At 38.0% G+C, this 16,344-nt stretch overlaps 1 protein-coding gene across 3 annotated transcripts in view; it reads left to right on the top strand.

The window, feature by feature from the left end:
- The window catches only part of LOC132573753 (disintegrin and metalloproteinase domain-containing protein 9-like), a 56,795-nt gene extending 47,753 nt beyond the window's left edge, over window positions 1-9,042 (top strand). For all 3 annotated transcript variants that reach the window (XM_060241468.1, XM_060241469.1, XM_060241470.1), the window contains 5 exons: window positions 1,958-2,063; window positions 4,153-4,285; window positions 5,696-5,774; window positions 6,378-6,430; window positions 6,808-9,042. In XM_060241468.1, coding sequence (XP_060097451.1) covers window positions 1,958-2,063; window positions 4,153-4,285; window positions 5,696-5,774; window positions 6,378-6,430; window positions 6,808-6,901 — 465 coding nt within the window. In that variant the 3' untranslated portion in view covers window positions 6,902-9,042. The remainder of the gene's footprint in view (window positions 1-1,957; window positions 2,064-4,152; window positions 4,286-5,695; window positions 5,775-6,377; window positions 6,431-6,807) is intronic.
- The last annotated feature ends 7,302 nt before the right edge of the window (window positions 9,043-16,344 follow it).

Genomic DNA, 16,344 nt, shown 5'->3' with positions numbered 1-16,344 from the left:
TCCTGCCATTTGTTTTGACAGATGTAGTTACAGTGGTCTCACTCAAGCCAGTTTTAGGACTGCAGTTATAACCTCTGATTCCACAGAGTGTTAGCATAATCATTTATTAAAATCAGAAAGGTTCATCATTAAATCAGAACTGTATTTTTTCCCCATGGCAAATGTGATCACAGCTTGTGGCTTTAAGTCTTTTAGTGGCATTGTTACCATAGCTAAAGATGATATGCTACTGAGGCTTATTCCACAGAATGATAATGAAGGATTTAGGTTGACTAATTGAGAGTTTATAGATGATATATATGCAAGCTTTAACAGGGCACAACAGTTATATCCAGCAACTGTCATATATTCCTCAGATCTGGTATCTGTCCTGCATACATGATTTTGAGGCCTTCTCAGACAATGACCAGAGCTGAATGTGCTTTGTGGCCATGTTTCTCCAGAAACAGCATGTGTACATCAGAAGGGAAGGGTCTGGTGTGGGAGGGGAGGCTAAAAGAGCATGTTCCTCATGCTGTGGAAAGATTAGGGTCCTTAGGGACCGTCTCTCCCCACATGTTCCCCAGAGGGTACTAAGATCTGGAATGCAAAACTTATTATCGATCCCCGGGCTGAGAGGGGCAAGATTGAAAACTAGGGAAAAAGCCTTCTCAATCCCTGCCCCCCATTGGTGGAACCAACTGCCAGAGGAGGTCAGAGCTTTATGGGACCTTGCCCAGTTCCTCAAGGCCTGCCCAGTTCCTCAAGGTCTTTAACTGAAACTGCCAGTATATCAGTTTTAAGGGATACTTAAGAATACTAAATGTCATCTGTAATCTAAATGGTAATTAGCACCAAATTGTTTTAAATTATTTTAACTGTTTAATTAATGTTTATTTTAATTGTTATTGTGATTTTATTGCGTACTGTGAGCCGCCCTGAGCGTGCTTCACAGGGGAGGGCCGGATACAAATCTAATAAAGTAACTAACTAACATTATTTGACTGCGTTATTAACTATTAGTTACCAGAATCCAGAGTCTGCTCCTGCTAATTCAAGGATGCCCATATGTCAGGAAACTCAGGGTGACAAGAATATTACAGGCCAGCCATGGAAGACTCCTTTCCACATAGTCATTTGAGGAAAGTAACAGTTGTTATCATACAAACTTAGCTGATCTTCAAATAGATTTATCAGTGATAGACACTGACTATCTTATGAATGGTCAGTAATACAGTGAGTAAATGTACCCTTACTTGTTATCCACATAAAGAATGGCATCTTCAATTATCACTGTAGTTTCTAGGGAACATCATAAATCTAGGAATGTGTAAAAATCTTCAAGGTAATCATTTGTAATGCTAGGAAGGGCTTAAGGACTTCTTGTTCTGTTTCCATTATTCACTAACACAAAATGATAACCAGTAGCCCAATACCAAAGCTTGTTTCATCCCCTAGTAAGATAAGAGTGAAATGGTTACAGAATCAGCACAATGTCCTTTATCATACCATGGTTGCAAGTACAAAACTCAAATCAAAACAGATATACCAATGCAAACATATTGACACAGGTTAGGGTTTAAGACAGGAAACCTGAACACTACTTGCTTCCTCATTCCATGTTGACATTTTACAACACCATATTTGGAAGCTATTTAAGAATGTCCTTCTGATTAAAAAAGAATGCTGGAGAATGTGAATATACTAATAAAAGCCTCTTTGGTCTCAATGGATTTATAACACATCATGCATAGTTAGAACAATATCCATTGTCTCTTCTGAAATACTGCTTATTTTTTTAAATTATCATACATAATTAAAATAACCAGAAGATAATATACAGAAAGAATAATGAAGAGAAAGAATGTTGAATCTGGAAATAATAAAATTGAATGTTCTCATAATTCTGCAATTATTGCATATTTTAATATTATCTTCCACCATTTTGCATATTCCCTTTTTGCTTTTCAAATAACAGGTATGTAACAACAAAGGTAATTGCCATTGTGATCCTGGATGGGCACCTCCCTTTTGTGACAAATCAGGTTATGGTGGCAGTATAGATAGTGGTCCAACTCATATAGGTGAGAATAATAAATCTTTCATTCTATTTAATATCATAAATTATCTGTTTCTGAAAAATGGAATTTAGCACCTTCTACATGAATGTGAGTCTTCTTCACTGACAAGAAGTCAAATCTAGCAAACACCACCCCCAAATACAACTGCTCTTTTCAGTAAGTGCATTGAGATAATTTAAGTATGTATATTATATGTATTGGTTTATTAACGTGTACAACTAAAGCTGCAACCCTGTGTACAGTTTCTAGGAGATACATTTGGTTGACCCAAACAAGATTTACCTCTGAATTAACATGCACAGATTTGAGCAGCACATGAGAATGAATGTATTAATTCTTAGGGCATTCTTACTCTAGCAAGGAATCAGACTCAACCATTCTGCTGAAGGGCTGCTAAATCAAAAGCATCCTCTTATGCCCCATTTAAGTACGTAATTTTGGTTGATTTGTCATTTATTTTGTGTTTTGATCTGAGCAGTCTATGCAGGTTCTCTGGAGTTAATATGATTTTTAATCTGTTTTATATGTTTAAAAGAACTGGTATACCCTCTCCTTAGGTTGCCAGACCTCCCACTATGGCAGGAAGTCTCCTGTTGATCACTGCTGTTGCCCATCACCACTTTGAACACCAGAAGGAGAAGAATAAAAAACACTGCCAGCCTGTGTGTCTGAACATCATTTCTGGGTACAGCCTGGAAGTGATGTTGGCCATGTTGCCAATGTCACAAGCCCCCATGTCCCACCCCTCAACCATTCTGCTGGTTGACAGGCTCAGCCTGGCAGCCTTACCTCCTTTTTATGTAAGCACAAGTATCTGAGAGCTACCTGTCTTGAGGGCACATTACATTGTGTCTTTTACACAGAACTTGTACATTTTGACTCCAAGCTTTTACTCTGGTTTTAACATCAAATTTTTAATAATCTGTCAGAAAGTTCCTAGAAACTAGAGATTTCCTAAAACCACACCCTGTTTTTTTTTTGGGGGGGGGAGCTATTTTAGGAGGACATATTCCAGAATAGGTCTTGTTATCACCTCTCTCTTCAGAAGCAGGGGTCCTTCCAATCTCCCTTTCTCTGTATTAGTGTTTAGCCATATTAAATGTTTCATTTTGTTTGACCCACAGCAGATCTTTGTTTCTACAAATAGTTTTACAAATAGTTTCTAATAGATCTTTGTTTCTACAAATAGTTTCTTCTTCATATCAGTGCATAGATAACTAAATTAAATATAGGTAATTTAAAGTAGTTATTCTTTCCTCTGCTCTTGTTCATAATTAGCTTTTAAAGCCCCTTTCATTTCAGGGGTTCCTATGCGCATGATTATTGCTCAGTGAGCAAGTATAGAATTTTTGTATCACTTCATGTCTAATAAAATGCAAACATTTTCAATTGATCCTGTTCACATTAATCTGACGGTCATCAAATTTAGAGTACTCAAGTGATAAATCAATTTATACAGAAAACAAATTGCAAGCCAGGGTATAGTTTGAACCCAAATGATGCCAATATATTGCTGATGCTAAGCAGGTTCTACACACCATTTGGGTGCCTAGATGTCAGGCCACTAATGCACTCTCTATACCTCCACTGGGTGCGAATGTATGTGTAAACATCCTTTCAAATATACATATTCTTAGATTGCTGCAGTCAGCTTACTTACAAGTAAATAGGCATAGGAATGTGATGTAAGGGATACTTGTACTATATTTGCAAAGCCAATAAGATAAAACACCAGGTAACTAAAATGTTACAGATTAGTGAGCAAGGGGGAGAAAAAATTATTTGGAATAATGAAAACTCCTTTCTCAGATTATAGCAGTTTTAACAAAGAGAGGAGGTATGGCACAGATTAACAGTCCTATGCATGTTTACATGGAAATAACTCCCTGAATTCCATCAGCTTTCTCAGAAGTGGGTTAAATCATGCTGATTACAGAAAAGATCTTAAGTTGCACCAACAGCTTATTAGGAAAATACAATGGCTTTCCTCATAAAAATATAAAAGCCAGCAGTAGTTTGATATTTAATCCCTTGTACTATGTACTTAATTAAAAGAAAAGCAAGTAGTTTTTCATTTGCTTCCTTCCCTTAGATACATCACTTCGAGATGGTCTCCTAGTGTTTTTTCTACTTGTGTTGCCTGTGCTAATTCTAGTAGTTGCTGCAGTTGTTAAGAGGCATGCGATTGAAAGAAGGCTTTGCAGAGAATGTCGAAGACGCCGGAGGTAACAAATACATAAGAATAGGCCCTGTGTAGGATATAGTTAAGAGAGCCAGTGTTATGAGATAGCTGTGAAACATTGTATGAAAAAAAATTGTTAACCAGTTTTGTAGCCTATGTAGTTACCAGTTTTTGAAGCCTAGTGTCTAATTTGTTACAAAAAGTACTTTGGGTAAGACCATAGTCTTATAAAATCGGTACAGACCCTAATTTAAGTGAACATTCTGTTCTAGCATGGTACAATTCTTGACGGCGACTTCTCACCTCCACTAGAAATTTTGAAGCAAAATTTCAAAAAATTTAATCACCAAAGCCAGAGTAGCTTGTTACAGAAATAGGTAGAAACAGCACTCAGACTTTGTGCCACTCTAAAGATTATACACTTATATGGTAGGTGTCAGTCCTCTCTTTTTTACTTCACATATTCTAAGGGATGCTAAAACTTATCACAGTAAAGAACTTTAGAAACCACTGAAAACATACGTAATACCGGCAGGCGTTTGGTTTTATAATGAGGTCTCCGAGGCACAGAGTGGTAAAGCAGCAGTTCTGCAGTACTGTGGTCTGAACTCTCTGCTCACGACCTGAGTTTGATTCTGGCGGAAGCTGGATTCAGGTGGCTGGCCCAAGGTTGACTCAGCCTTCCATCCTTCCAAGGTCATTAAAATGAGTACCCAGCTTGCTGGTGGGGGAGTGTAAAAGACTGGGGAAGGCAATGGAAAACCACCCCATAAAAAGTCTGCAGTGAAAACGTTGTGAAAGCAACGTCACCCCAGAGTTGGAAACAACTGGTGCTTGCACAGGGAACCTTTCCTTTCCTATATTTAAAACATTTGAAACTATGGATAAACAAAATGTGAACACTTAAAACCTTTTTAAATTGGTATCCTTGATGACCAGCTGTAGATGACAGTACAGTTTTGTGCTGATCTTTATCCTTGTTCTGTTACCCCATTTGAACAATCTATCCTTGGTATCCTTGATGACCAGCTGTAGATGATAGTGCAGTTTTGTAAAATATGAAGGGAATGGGTGGGTGGTGAACCACAGAGAATAGCCAAAAAAAAAAAAAGAATGGTTCCCAGTTGTTTGGGAAGTGGATCCTTGTGTTGATCTTTATCCTTGTTCTGTTAGCCCATTTGAACAGGCTAACTCTCTTCAGACTTTAAACAGATTGTTGACTACCCTGACGATCATATATACAATCAAATTACCTCTTTCTCCCCCCTCCAATAGTGATGTATAGGGGGAGAACTTTTCTGGGGGGGAATACATGAACAAGACAAAATCTTAAGAAGTATTAAGAAATTAAGTAACTCAATCAAGACTGTGAAGCATAAATTCATTGTACTGCACTGAGTGTAATTTTTTTTTAAGTTTATGTTACTTTTACTTATTTGTTTTTATATGCAAGGGCTAAAAATGCACAGCAAGCAAGGCAGAATAATATGCCAGCAGGGCCAAACCAGCCGAATGCAGTGAACAACAGGCGGGTAAGAATTTTGATTGGTTTGATCATGTTTTTTTTTTCCCTTACAGGTTACTGTCACAAATGAAAGGGTTCCACCTCTCCCTAGTTCTTACGCAATTAATATTCAATCCCAAAGTGTAGTTTTGCAGAACACTGGATTAGTATAACAATTAAAACAGTGTATATTTCTGTAGCTCCTTCTCTCATCTTAAAGTTATATTGATTTCTGTCTCTGGAGGAATCTTTTATGTCAGGTTTTCTGTAATAATGTACAAAAATCTGAAATAAAACTTTAATAATGTGCAGGGGGGGGTTGCTAAAATACATAAATGAAGTAATTTCACTGTTATATCAGGAAACAAAGCAACATAGAAGTGCTGTGACTTTGCAACAGAGCACATATTTTCTATATAAGAGGTCCTAAGTTCATTCTTTAGCATCTCCTGATGGAAAAAAGACCTTGGACAGCAGGTGCTAGGAAACACTTCTGCCAGAGTCCATATACAGCTAATCAAAGTCAGATTAGACAATACTGAACTAGATGGACCAATTTTCTGAATCACTGTAAGCTAGTTTCATATGCTGACATGAGAAATGACTCATTCCTATTATTTTTCTTCCTCAGCCTGCTACATCAAATTCTGGAGTGTTTACAATATCACACTTTCCTACACCAAGGTTTGCAATGTTCAGAACAATTTTTCACTATACTTTAATATGTATCTGTTTCTACAAATGGGCAGTATTTTAAACTTTAAACACTTTTTGGTCTGGCTTTCAACTAAAGTACAGAGCTGCTTAACATCATGGTATGGAACTTAGCACCAAAACCGTTTTAAAAATTTGTTCAATATTTAAAGTGCAATTGTTAATTTTAATTGATCTTACTGTAATTGTTTTTATTGTTTTGTGGTTTTATTGTTTTATTGTGGATTTAATGTTGTTGCTAGCCGCCCTGAGCCTGCTTCGGCGGGGAGGGCGGGATATAAATGCGAAAAATAAATAATATCAACTTTTTTGAAAACAGGCAGTAATAGTGTTTTCCATCCTTTTAGGCCACCAATGCAACATCTGCCTGGTCCACCTCCATCAAGACCTCCTTTGCGACCTCCGATCCCACCAAGACCTGTGTTTGCAAACATATCTTGAAAGACTCATCCATTTAGACCAGCATTTTGAGCCTGCGGGCACTTTTGGAATTCTGACATGCCGTGGTGTGCGTATCCATGAATGGCTGCCATTGCTTACCTTCAGTCACACGGTGAAGATCCTTGTACTGTTTTGGCAGCTGCTGCCAAAACAACATTTTTAAAAATCTTCACACAACTTATGAAATCTCCAGTAGCCAGTGAGAGCCCTTACTGGGCAAAAGCCCCACCTGGCCCTGCCTACTTTTTAAAAATACTTGGTGTGTGCCATGAAACATATCAGCAGGTACTATGGCATTCATGGACATAACTAGGGACCCATGATTTGGATACACACCTTGAGCATCATAAGGAAAAATGTGCCAATGATAAATTAATGACACATTTTCAAGTATTTTTTTACCAGTATTCAGTAAACACCTCATTTTAACTGATAAGCTTTAAACTAATGAATCAGGGTGTGTATGGTTTAGTTTTATTTTTTCAGAAACAGGTGGGCCAGCACTAGCAAGATAAGATTGGTTTAAGTGATAGAATAAAGAAGACTAATGCTGTTGCCCTCACAACACAAGGAAATACAGCCTTTCCCCTAAGACACACAATATTTCCCATGAAGAAGTGTTCCTTTTACGTTGAGCTGCTCCGGGCACATAAAAAGTATTTTGTGAAGGAAATATAATGAAGAAGAGGGTAAACTACTCAAGAAAATCATGCACATAAAGCACTTTCCCCAGAAACATAAAGCTGAATGCACTTTCTTACCTATGTGTCCCAGTTCATCAGCTAGGGTCCAGTGCATGGAAGCAGGCATCCATGCACAAACTGCTATTCTGGATTGGGTGCATGCACACAAAAAGGTGCTGGATAGGTAGAGGACCCTGCTATCCTGTGTATCTTCACATGTTTAAGAACGGATGTTTTTGTAATCATGTTAGTGGAATATTTCTAGAGATGTTTTCTAGAAGAAACACAATATTTTTAAAGATGCCTTGTTCTATTGAAATGGGTACAGCACTGACTTATAGTGCAAACCTAAACAGAGTTACACCCTTCTAAATCGATTGACTTTAATGGATGTAGAAGGGTTTGACAGTGTTTAGAATTGCTCTGCCTGGGTCTTCCATTTGTATATTTAAAATATATGAGAATTGTGTATTATTCATTATTTTAAATATATAGTATAGAATTTGGTGACAGTATTGTATTATTGAGAGGCAGAAACCTATTAAATCTTCCATACTGCCTTTATTTTGCAAATGAAGACTATACAGTTTGATTGCTGTGAATTTTATACCTCAATCAGTAGACCATTTGCAAGAGTATTTCTTTGACTTACCGCTATCACTCATAATTAAATCCAGGGGTCGTTTTGTAGGGAAAAAAGGTGCAGGAGCTCAATAGCGTATCTCACGTGCATATGCCCTAGGATCTGTGTGCAGAAGGGAGAGAACTCCCCACTGCATGCAGACCCTGGCTGGAGGTTCAGAAGCTGTGCTCCTGTGAGCTCCTGCTGAATTCAAGCTCTGATTAAATCTGATAAAATGCTGATATTTAACCAATGAATATTTTTGTATTGAAAACAATTAAGAAAACCTTTGTCATTTGAAGGATCAAGCTTTCTTTTCACCCCACAATTGCCACATTTCTGGTAGTCACCAATAAGCAATTTTCCTGTGGATTTATTTCACCTTGAATTGCCAACTTTGGCTTAGGAAAATAATTGAGATTTGGGGACTACTGAGGTGGGACTTCAGCTTCTCCTAGACTCTATGAAATACCATGTTCACCCTCTGAAGCTGCCATTTTATCAAGGGGAACTGATTTCTGTAATGTGGAGATCAGTTCAAATTCTGGGAGAACTTTAGGCCCCACCTTGAGGTTATAACACCTATTTCATCACAGAATGAATGAAAACGGGGAGGGGGGAGATTTTGTGGGGCAAAAATAATTTGTATGCTTACCATTACGTATCTGCTTTAAACCAATCGACTAATTATTCATAATCTCTGTTCAGGTAAATGTATGATGTGAAAGAGATGTAACTTCTGGAAATCTACAAACATTTTGTTTCACGTATTAGATTTTCCTTCATAGATTGTTCTTGAGTGTACATATTACACAGAATAAATTAAATCTCTAAAACTGTGCAGTCAGCACAATTCATAGCCCACTGGAGGATAATTTTGGAACTTGGGAGGCAGGGCTGGCTTTGAACACCCCATGGAATTTACTGGGTCAGCATCGGGAAGTCACTTTCCCACCGTAACTCTCAGCCTTGCTAAAGAGGATTACAGATTATAAGGGGGCACCTCTACTACTCTGTGGGAGCCCCCTCCCCAAGTCTCAACAAAACAAGTTTTGATATTTGCTTTGTTTTGATATTTGCAAGGTAGACAGCATTCATGCTCTTGACATTTTAGTACATCAGTCTACCTAAATATCACTCATTTACACTTTTCTTCATCCACAAAGTACTACCCTGTCTCATGTTGTAGGTTATGTGGAAGGCCTCCACTTGAGTCCTCAAAGAGGCTGCTGCCAGTTAAAGAAGGCAATACTGGCCAGTAGTCTGATTCACTACAGGGAAGTATCATATGGTTCAGAGTCTCAGGGTATGGTTAGAAGGCAAATGCTAACAGCAACCTTGCTGAAGCTAAATAGGATCTGGGATTGATGGAGGGAGAAATCCTGGAAAACTCATGTGTGCAAATTAGGGTTCAACAGTGTAAGAAAGGTGGGTTGTAAATATAATATTAGTAATAATACCACATTTAGACAATCGGACCCCACTCCTCAAGGCAAGCCATTGTTCTATTTTATAAAGTATGAGCTACATCTGTCATTTTAAGATAGCAGTATGTTTCTGTAAAATAAATGAAGAGCATGATACGAAGACTGAACAGTAGTGCTCTGTTTTGTTTCACTAGATAATAACCTTACCCCAAGTGAGATGAAGAGCTTGGCACAAGAACTTAATAAGCTGAAAGTGGGATTCTTGGAAGATTTAAAACACCAGTATAATGAAAAGAAAGTGTTATTCAGCAAGCATACTTGCTATAGACACATCTTTATTCCACCAACAGGCCAATGATATTACTAAGAAATATGTGTTACACATGTAGCAGTGTGTGTATTACTGCCATGCGTAGGGAGTACAAAATACAAGTGATAAAGCATTTTGAAAAGAACTCTCATACCATAGTCAAGTTTCCATATATTGGTGTATGTGAGATTTATTTACTCTAATAATAATTTGAGGAATAAGCTATCAGCTGCTTAGAAAATACTTAATTATGATCTAATACTCCTTGCCTGGTTGAAATATTTGATGCTTCAACAAAAGTAGTAAAATGACCAAAAAGATGAGAAACATTTCTGAAAAGAAAGTCTTACTGAACAGCGCTCATTTGCCATGTGTCCATGGAAGAATTTATGTAAGACTTCCTCATTCAAAACTTCTTGCTTTAAATGTTTCTGAAGTCAAAATATTTGTGCCATACACATAAACACGTGAAGCTTTTCTGTTGCATCTGATACAGCTCATTTGGTAAGGATTTGCCATTGCCCCTCTCTGTTTTAGGCAACAGGCAGTGGCATAGATTAGACCCCAAGCCTTGCTTCTGCGTGTACCCCAGCCTTTTCCATTGCAGGTCCTCTCCTGCTGCTTCCACTCACAGGAGATCAGTGTCTTTAAATGAGCCAAATACACCTAGCACCAGAGAAATATGTTGCACCCATGCAAAAGACAAAGCACAGCAGAAGCAAGGCACAGAATTCAAGTCTGCACTTGTAAAGGGAAAACGAAATGGCAGTAATATTAAAGAACACAAGCGTAATGATAAGACTGCTAGATGTAATTGTGTGAAATGTCCTCCTTTACACCACTTTATATGATTTTATTATACTATAAAAACATAAACATAAACATTTCCCATAAATCTCTTGTATGATTACACTGTTATCATTTTGAATATTCCTGCACAAAAGTCATGGTTTCTCTACCTTAGAAAGGCAGACTCAGGTTTTTCTGATATGCATTTCCTGGTATAGTGTGTGAATTACATAAATTCATGGTAATTTTGTGATTTGGATGTCTCCCCTGACACCCCTCACCCCATTCATTCATAACAATATATAATGCACATAGCAAGAGAATTCCCAGAAGGCTGTAATGAACCCAACGGGACAACTGCATTTTATCAGGTTTACTTCTCAAGGCCTTTTTTTCTCAGAGACTAAATCTAGCTCTCAACTAACACAGTTGAAATTAATTTTAAAGTTTTAAAAGTCATAAAAACCAGTCATTTGGCTACTGTATTCAACCTGCTTTAACTTAGCTTTAGCTTAGGCTTTAACTGCCATTAAAACAGCATATGATCTTTTTACAATACTCTGCTTGCTGAGTTTACTCACTGTAGACAGCTGTTTTTATTTTTGCACGATCTGCCTTTTACCATGTTCAGCAGGCCAAACTAGCCCCCTATCTGGTTCCTCGGGACTTAGCTACAGTGATTCATGCAACAGTCACTTCCAGGTTGGACTACTGTAACTTGCTGTACACAGGCTTGCCCTTGAGGTTGGATCAGAAACTCCAGCTGGTGCAGAATGCGGCAGCACGATTGTCAGCCGATACCGCACAGTCTGCACTGGCTACCAATCGAGTATTGATCCGCTTCAAGATATTAGTACTGACGTTTAAAGCCTTATCTAGTCTGGGACCGGCATACTTGAGGGACTGTCTCTTCCCATGAGCCCCGGAGGCCATTATGATCGGCCACTCAACATCTTCTGACCATCCTTGGTCCACGGGACATTCACCTTGCCTCAAACAGAGCCAGGGCTTTCTCGGCCCTGGTCCTGACCTGGTGAAATCAGCTCCCTATGGAGGTTCGGGCCCTCTCAGATTTGTTGCCATTCCGGAGGGCCCGTAAGATGGAGCTGTTCCGCCAGGCCTTTGGCTGAGGTGGGTGTCCTTATTTTGTTACATCATCTAACTGGCCTCCTAACACTGAACACTGACTACCACACTGACTGGAGGAAAAATTAGGCCAATATAGCTGACATCTTTTGACACCTAAGCTGTGAACTTAAGTGTCCATACTAGCCACGCTGCCTTATGTTAAATCCAAGCTACCGGCTTAACTGTTTTAACTTGTTAATATGTTCTAATTGTTTGCCTGTTTTAATATTTAATATTTATTGATTGTTGTATTGAAATTGTTGGTTTTAATTGTTTGACATGTTGGAATCCGCCCTGAGCCCATTATGGGAAAGGGTGGAATATAAATTCACAGAAATAAAAAATAATAATTTTAAGGCAAGAAAATTGCAGAACCTGATTATCGAAAATTATTTTTCCAAAATTGCTGCGTAATGTTCCTATAAATGCCTAAGATCCAAACTCTGTTTTGCTAAAAAAAAAAAATTATTTGTGTTACCTATGTGCACAAAAACAGGTATGTACTTCAAGAGGTACTAGTGGGTTTCATTGCCTCCCTCCCTTTGGCTTTCAAAACCACAGTTTAAAAAACACTTCTTCTACACCGGACTACAGATCCCAGCAGCCTCCTGCAACAATCCCATTGGCCACCAGCTGTGGCCATCTTGCCGGGAGTTTGAAGCACTGCTCCCTGTAAGCGCCTATGCACATGCCCAGAAGCCATATTAAGAAAAACTGCCCCCACCCCACTCTGTGGCTGCTGGATCTGATCAATGAACCACAGGGTGAACTCACAGTGAGTTAAGGGGGGGATGTCTGATCAAAACTAACCATTTCAAATAAACCCAGATAAATGAGAGGCAGCTCCAGAACATGGTAAACTTGATGTCTGACTACAATCACACTGTTAGGCTTATTCAAACATTTTTGCAGTATCTTTTAGAGAGTGCAGCTGGAGGTCTGCTTGATCAAGTTTCTTTGTGCCCTTTCATCCTTCATTACATACTTGGAACACTCAAGCATGTGAAACAGACTGCTGAACAGATTTATCAGATTGCTTCTACTGTTCTCTGCTCCCAGCGTGATTAAAACCTTTAGGTTTCAACTTGTTAGAAGAACCTGTGAATGATGCTGGAAAGCAGTGGAAATATCATGGAAACTTATCCCAAGTGCAGAATTATGATAAACTTTTCCTCAGCACAACACTGGCAGCATATGAATTGGCTACTGGTACACTAAGACGAGTGTAAGGTGAGTTTTGGCAAAAGAACACCAGCATTCTGCCAGCATAATACATTACAAAATTGCTCCCCTGATGATGCCTGGAACTTGAGCCAGGCAGTCCCCTAGGTAAAGTGAGAATTATTAGGAAGTTGTTTTATTCCTTTAAAAAAAAAAAAACTAAGAAAAAAAGACATTTCACAATATGAGTTACATTACATGTAATTCAATTTCCCTTTCAGGGAAAAAGTATCACTATGCATTAGAACGTATTTCTTACTCTAAAGATCAGTTTACTCATACAAAATAAGTTCTTTCCATTAGAATACATATTAACAAAGTAGGTCTTAAGAGGACTTAAACAAGAGTACTCGAAGACGCTTTAGCAGGGAATACCTATGAAGCAGAAAATCTGCTGGCTCTGTATATTTATGCTAGTTTAAATCAATAGAAAACTTTGCTTGTCTGTTTTTCCAAGTTACATTCCCTCTGTCAAAATAAAAATGACATTTTATAGAATGTGGCAAAACAGCAAATGGACAACAAAGGAGAGTGGGAGGAACTTAACCTGAAAATAACTGAATTAAGAACCAAAAGACATCAGACATCACAATGATAATTATTTCTTAAAACTGGGCCAAGTTAAAATTGCTTTATCATCAATATCTGTGACTAAAGGCAGAGCCCCAGACTGCATCTAAAATGTTTTTGGGTGACCAGGCAAAGGTACACATCTGAATTACCATTCAAGACATGCATACCTGACCAGGGTTGCAGGTTATTTAAAATGAGGGCTCTGAATTGTATCTCTGCCTTGTCACAGATATTGATTATAAAACAATTTTAACTTGGTCCAGTTTTAAGAAATAGCTATATTATCATTATAATATCTGGAGCCATTGTGAAACTACATTGTTTGACCACTAAAGAAGGCAAATTGGCAAGAATGGGTTCAGACAGGGTCACAAATGAGATAAGTATGATTTTATTCTGATTTGAGGCTACTACTTGGTCCTGTATTTGTTTTTTATCCCATTTGTAATAAACACATGCATTTTTGTATATTTGGTAATATTTGTTTTAAGTTTAGATACAGAACTATTAGGCCCTCACATTTTGACTTCTTTAACCTTTTGGTTCTTAAAACAGCAAATGCAACCAGGCTGAACACTTCTTTTACAGTATTGCCATTGTTAAACAGGAATCAAAACATTGTGCTGCTATCACAAGAGTACATAGAATGCTCTCCATGCAAATTAAAGTATTTTAAAGCCCGGCTTCATTCAGTGTTGAGCATATACTCATATTCTGCCCTTGAAATTAGTGAACTTAAAGGGCTTGGCTTTGATCTGCTCATGTTAGGTATTCTGGTGATTCTACATAATAAATTTAACTTCTGGCTATAATAGTATTCCTTGCTTCATTAAGAGGCTTCAGTCTACAAAGGTTATTATAGGTGCAATGAATAGTGTATATGGCTTAAAACTATTAAATCAACTTAAGGCATCAATCTGCTTAGAGACCTCTGGACTACTTTATGTAGGTGTGTAAGACTGCCATTTAAGCACTTGAATTCCTCTGCAGAAAAGTAATTAAACTGAAACCTTTTGTTAATGCAACAACATAATCTCTTGTTAACATACAATCCATCAATAGCATTTTCACTTAGCTTTACTGGCTCAGGCTTTAAATAAATTATATCTATCTATTGCTAATCTATATCCTGATGAAAAGGCATCCCAAGGTCGTAACAAGTAATTATTTTAAATTGCTGATATACATTACACTGGACAACAGGAGTTGTAACATTACAGGAGGAAATGCCATCTGCAATGTATCTTTAGGACTTAGAAGCAAGCACAATTTTACACACTTGTTTTGGCACAAGAAGAAATGAGATAATATGCACTTTGAAGTCCTATCACTGGAACATTTGTTAAAAGGCCCAGCTACAGGACCAGAAACTGAAAGTTATATTCCACCATTACTATCCCACTGTCACCTAACATTTGAGCTTTTTGATTTTGTGATGTGGATTTTGCTTACCACATGGAGTCACTCATAAGCCTTACTATCTGCCTTATTCTGCTGGTCAATCTTCCATTGCAGCAGCTGTGTGGTTGTGATACCCCTTTGCTTGCTGAACAATAAGTGCTGAGTTTCCACCTTTCTCCCTTCCAACCAGAAATCTTGTGCTATAAAAACACCAATAAGGGATTCTGCTTTCCAGAAAAGTTATACATCTAAAGTATCTCTCTGGTATGCAGCTGTAAAAGACAAAGCTTATTTTTAAAAAGGTCGGTACCCTATAATCTTATGGTCAGATCTAAACATATTTATTTGTATTGAAGTTTCTGCTATATACCACAGTGTACAAATTACAATGGCATTCAGCAACCAGATTGGCTAACATATACTGAGCAGGCAAATATATGAGTTCAAAGACTCCAATACCTTAACCTGGCCTTGTGGGTGCATTTGCTCCCTTGTCACAGCCCCTTCTCTCCCTCTCCTTTTTTTACACTGAACTATGCTATAAGAATGCTTGCCATAATCATTAACATAGTGATCATATCAAAATCAACAAAGATGTGCAAGCTCATTTCTGGTAAGGGAGGTAAGCATCAGTTGCTGACCATTGCCCATAGGGATCAAATTAACTGTAGTTCAGTGCATAAAAATTTCACCAAGATGAAACTAGTATATATATGAATCTGTACAATCTCAACAGCTTTTACTTTGCTGTGTTATATACTGTGCATTAATTAAAAGCAAATAACAAAAGAAGTGTTTTTAAAGACGTTTTCTGGTGTTACACTCAATGCAGATCAAATAAAACAGGAAGTCGGTGACAGATTCCTGGATACAAAACATTTTCTACTGATAATCTGCAAGGCTACGGGGCTTGGCAATATTAAATGAAACAGAAGAAGGCAACTGCAAAAGTGCTTGTTAATTATTATAGAATCATAAGAGTTGGAAGGGATCTCCAGGGTCATTTAGTCTAACCCCCTGCACAATGCAGAAACTTCACAAATACCTCCCCCCCCCCCCGCCCCACACACATCCCCAGTGACTCCAGCTCCACACCCAGAAAATGGCAAAAACCTCCAGGATCCCTTGCCAAACTGGCCTGGAGAAAAACTGCTGACTGACCCCAAAGTGTCCCTGTACATCAGAATGCAAACATTGAGTAGAATCACACAGAAGTATTAAGATAAACTATGGGACATATGGAAACTGAACTTAAAGTAATAAAAGGAAGCCAATTGTAAGGGCTTTCA

Source organism: Heteronotia binoei, chromosome 6 (genome assembly GCF_032191835.1).
Source record: "Heteronotia binoei isolate CCM8104 ecotype False Entrance Well chromosome 6, APGP_CSIRO_Hbin_v1, whole genome shotgun sequence".
Lineage (NCBI taxonomy): Eukaryota > Metazoa > Chordata > Lepidosauria > Squamata > Gekkonidae > Heteronotia > Heteronotia binoei.
The sequence above is the reverse complement of the archived record's forward strand: the minus strand, read 5'-3'. Positions and strand labels throughout refer to the sequence as shown.